This window comes from Salmo trutta, chromosome 14 (genome assembly GCF_901001165.1).
Source record: "Salmo trutta chromosome 14, fSalTru1.1, whole genome shotgun sequence".
Classification (NCBI taxonomy): domain Eukaryota; kingdom Metazoa; phylum Chordata; class Actinopteri; order Salmoniformes; family Salmonidae; genus Salmo; species Salmo trutta.
In genome coordinates, this window is record NC_042970.1 from 39125324 (window position 1) to 39130482 (window position 5159).

The 5159-nt window shown below is 43.6% G+C and overlaps 1 protein-coding gene across 1 annotated transcript; it reads right to left on the reverse strand.

Annotated features, from left to right (window-relative positions):
• Window positions 1-1785: 1785 nt before the first annotated feature.
• LOC115147807 (piggyBac transposable element-derived protein 4-like) lies at window positions 1786-3142 on the reverse strand. Its single transcript, XM_029690095.1, has 3 exons — window positions 2527-3142; window positions 2203-2490; window positions 1786-1932 (listed from the first exon to the last, which is right to left on the reverse strand). The coding sequence occupies exons 1-3, from the start codon at window positions 3061-3063 to the stop codon at window positions 1786-1788; spliced, it is 972 nt and encodes a 323-aa protein (XP_029545955.1). The 5' UTR covers window positions 3064-3142.
• Between the last annotated feature and the right edge of the window lie 2017 nt (window positions 3143-5159).

The following is a 5159-nucleotide window of genomic DNA, read 5'->3' on the forward strand; positions in this document are numbered from 1 at the left end:
AGCCAAGTCATTTACCTCCAGTGATGCGTTGGGCAGACCGCACCACCCTCTGGAGAGCCCTGCAGTTGCGGGCGGTGCAGTTGCTGTACCAGGCAGTGATCCAGCCCGACAGAATGCTCTCAATTGATCATCTGTAAAAGTTTGTGAGGGTTTTAGGGGCCAAGCAAAATTTCTTCAGCCTCCTGAGGTTGAAGAGGCGCTGTTGCACCTTCTTCACCACACTGTCTGTGTGGATGTACCATTTCAGATCATCAGTGATGTGTATGCAGAGGAACCTGAAGCTTTCCACCTTCCCCACTGCGGTCCATTTGATGTGGATATGGGTGTGCACCCTCTGCTGTTTCCTGAAGTCCACCATCACGTCCTTTGTTTTGTTGACATTGAGTGAGAGGTTATTTTCCTGGCACCACTCTCCCAGGGCCCTCACATCCTCCCTGTTGGCTGTCTCGTCATTGTTGGTAATCAGGCCTACTACTGTTGTGTTGTCTGCAAACTTGATGATTAATTTGGAGGTGTGCATGGCCACACAGTCATGGGTGAACAGGGAGTATAGGAGCGGCTGAGCACGCACCATTGTGGGGCCCCTGTGTTGAGGATTTGCGAAGTGGATGTGTTTCCTACCTTCACCACCTGGGGGCGGCGCGTCATGATGTCCAGGATCCAGTTGGACAGGGCGGGGTTCAGACCCGTTACCCTTGCCATGTTTAAATTAGGTGGTTTGAGCTTTCAGTTTTGCGTGAATGCTGCCATCTATCCACTGTTTCTGGTTTGAGTAGGTTATAATAAACAGAGTGGTTACAACATCTCCTATACATTTCCTGATAAGCTCAGTCACCGTATCCATGTATTCGTCAATACTATTCTCAGAGGCTACCCGAAACGTATCCCAGTCCGCGTGATCAAACCAATCTTGAAGCATGGATTCCGATTGGTCAGACCACTGTTGAATAGACTTTAGCACAGGTACTTCCTCTTTTAGTTTCAGCCTATTGGAAGGGAGGAGCAAAATGGTGTCGTGATCAGATTTGCCAAAGGTTGTGCAGGGGAGGGCCTTGTAGGCATTTCAAAAAGTTGAGTAGCAGTGGTCCAATGTTTTTCCAGAGCGAGTACGACAGTCAATGTGTTGGTAGAACTTCGGTAGCGTTTTCCTCAAATTTGCTTTGTTAAAACCTGTTAGGGCTACCCCCCCACTTCTCTTAATTTCCGCCTAAAGACATACCCAAATCTAACTGTCTGTAGCTCAGGCCCAGTAGCAAGGATATGCATTTTCTTGGTTTCATTTGAAAGGAAACACTCTGAAGTTTGTGGAAATGTGAATTGAATGTAGGAGAATATAACACAATAGATCTGGTAGAAGAAAATACAAGGAAACAAACATACGTTTTCTGGTTTCTATTGTTGTTGCACCATCTTTCAACTGAAAAGGAACAGCCAAACATTCAGATAGGATGCTGGGGATAATTTCTATGCAGAATGTAAGAGGGCAACAGTATCTGAGAAAAGTTTCAGAAACATATATTCAGGAATGAGCGAGCTACATGACATTGAGCATGAAGTCACCCAGGTGTCCCACACAAATGTACCCAAATGTACCCAAGTGGCCAAATTGGTACAGTGATACATTTTGATGTAAAAACTATATACAAAATACAAAAATTATATTCTAACACACCCCTCAAAAAAAGTACAAAAAAAAATACAAATATAAAATGTTGAAAAATTTTAATAACAAGGGTAACTATTTACATACATTCAATGTACTTTATTGTGAGGACCCTCAGTCCTCTACACAAAATTGTGCTGCTTGTGCCATGGCCCATAGCAGTCTCTTTCTGCTGTAAAGCAGAGGGTTACTGAACAGGTGGTGCAGGTGATGGGGCATTTCCTGTGACAAAGGGCACAGCGTCGCCTCCCCACTGTGCCCTTTTTGCCCTGAGGCACATTCATGCCTGAAGAGATGAATTTAGGCAGGTGAACACCACTGGTTGAAGGAGCAGAAGAGGTAGAGGGGACAGAGGTAGAGGGGACAGAGGTAGAGGGGACAGAGGTAGAGGGGACAGAGGTAGAGGGGACAGAAGGAGCTGCAGTGGACTTGCTGTAGCCAGCAAGCTCCTGGATGAGCAGCTCTCGGAAGGCTAGCTGTGAGATGGGGGGCTTTCCACAGCTCTTGGCCATTTCCTTCTGTATGATAAATGAATTCACAACAGCAATGTCGATGAAATGATAAAAAAAAGTATTGTACCATTTCATGGTCTTGTGGAGCACATTATAGTAGCCTATCAGTGCATCTGACAGGTCTACACCCCCCATGCTCTTGTTATAGTCCTTGATAGCTGCAGGAATGGGGACATTTTTGGCTGTCCATGCCCCAGTAGCGCCCTTCACACGCCTGATGACGTGATCTCCACTGAAGGACTTGTGGATACTGGAGCACATGACCACCTCCCTGGTATCCATCCACTTCACAAAGAGAAGGCCATCTTCACGGATCCACCGCATGGTACCCCGCTCAGCCCGCTTAGGCATGTCGTTCTCCTTGGTTTTTGGAAAGCCCACTCTGTTGGGCCGAATGGTGCCACAAGCCCACATATCCAGCTTCTTCAGGTCTGTGAACAGGGTAGGGCTTGTGTAGAAATTGTCCACAAACAGTTTGTAGCCCTTCCCCAGCAGTTGAAAATCCAATAATGCCATGACAGAATCATAGCTGAGTCCCTTACCGGTCGCAAAACTGCTCTTCCCCTCATAAACAAAAAAATTGCACGTGTAGGCACACGCAGAATCAGCCAAAACAAACAGTTTGTAACCCCACTTGGTCGGCTTGTTACGCATGTACTGTTTTAGGCTGATTCTGGCCTTTGAGGCTACCATCCTCTCATCGATGGAAAGGTTCTGGGCGGGCTGAAAATAGGTCTTGCAGGCCTCAACCATACTGTGGTAGAGAGGTTTAATTTTGCAGAGCCTGTCATACCCTGCTGTGCCTCGCTTCTTGTCGTTGTCCCCGTCAACTTCTGGGTCACTGATATGAAGCGCCCGTGAGATTGTCAGAAACCTTTTGCACGACATGACAGTGCAGGGGAAAGGCAGTTGATAGAGGGGTGCAGTTTTCCAATACTGTTTCAGGGTTTTCAGCTTCACTAGACCCATGTATATGACCATAGATAAATAACAAAAAATATCTGACATGGAAATAGGCTTCCATGCCTCTTTTTTGCCTGCCTGCTTCTTAGCACCATATTTATTAGTGTTCAAGACACGGGAATCAATCACTGAAGATGTAAAAAACTGTTGAAAAAGTTGCATGGGGCTGTAGTTGGAGGTCATGTCCAGCTGAGGTCCTGGTGGCCTTTTAGGTCTGAATATTGGAGGTGGTGGGCCCACATCCTCCACCGTCACAGAGTGCCAACGACCCTCCTCCTCTCTGATTGCTGGTTTAGCTTTGCCCCATCTCCGTTTCTTTGTCACAGACTTCACACCTGGCCGGGTGGGGGTAGGTGTGGAGCCGGAGACAGCAGGGGTCCGGCTAGCTGATTCAGCTCCTGTGGGGGATGGGCACCTTGGCAGTGGGGGCTCCCAGTCAGAATCAGAAGGACTGTGAAGACACAGACACACAGATTATATATAGAGTTGTGAAACCAATGTCTAGATAAAATACATGTAAAAAATATTTTAGATATACAGACAGATTATATACAGAGTTGGGAACCCCATGTCTAGATAAAATACATGTAAAAAATATTTTAGATATACAGACAGATTATATACACAGTTGGGAACCCCATGTCTAGATAAAATACATGTAAAAAATATTGTAGATATACAGACAGATTATATACACAGTTGGGAACCCCATGTCTAGATAAAATACATGTAAAAAATATTTTAGATATACAGACAGATTATATACACAGTTGGGAACCCCATGTCTAGATAAAATACATGTAAAAATATTTTAGATATACAGACAGATTATATACACAGTTGGGAACCCCATGTCTAGATAAAATACATGTAAAAAATATTTTAGATATACAGACAGATTATATACACAGTTGGGAACCCCATGTCTAGATAAAATACATGTAAAACATATAGATATTTTTTTACATGTATCTAATATATACAGACACAGACACGCACTCATAATGTTTAGCCATGTGTACTTCACACAGTTCATTACATATGTATGTCAAATAAATAAATACAAAATAATATATATATATATATATATATCTCCAAACAACTCAAATGAATAATATTTGATATTATTAATTTCAAACAACGGCATGAGAGGTACTCACCCGTCCAAAACAGCCTCCTTTCCATGCAGAAACATTTCCTCAAACTCGGAGTCCAAACTTGACTCACAATCCGACTCCTCTTCAAGTAACTCGGTCTCACTATCTCTATCTATTTCATCAATTATGTCATGTACATCTGTATACCTGGACTTAGCCTTTGATTTTACAGATTTACTAGCCATAATTTTATCGATAAAATAGCTGGAAATTATCTCGACTCAAAACTGCTGCGCGCAAACAAATGTGGCTCCTACGGGTAGAAGTTTCAATGGCGAATGGCTACGTTACGCTCGGCTTTCGTTCAAGAGCTGGTCATTCCGGGTATTACCATTACATATTGCCGTTTACCTTAGCTCATTGGCTATCTGCCAAGCTAGATTTCAAGACGATCAGTGGTGATTGGTCCGAAATACAGTCAATCAACGAAGCACTGGTCATATCATTGGCGCGCAATGAGGTCATTGTTAGGTGTGTTCGAATCAGGTATTTTCGGTCAATACGTCCCGCAAAAAGAAGAATCAAGTATGGTTGTGTTACTAGCAAACAGGAGATTGCAACAAAGCCAACCATGACTGGATAAACGTGTGTTTAGCGGGAGTAATTACATCGAATGCTTCGTCGAAAGTTGAAGGAGTCGGAATTCATGACAGTAGCCGGTTAGGAAATGTTTCGTGTTATGCTATAAAAATGGATTTGATAGAACAAACGACCATTTATTGTGAAGATTGGGCCTTTTGTATCACCAAAAGAAGAAGATCTTCAAAGGTAATTGATTATTTTATTGCTATTTCTGACTTTAGTGACGCTAATGCTTGGTTGGAAAATGCTACTAATGCTTGTGTTTGCGGGACGTTGTCCTCA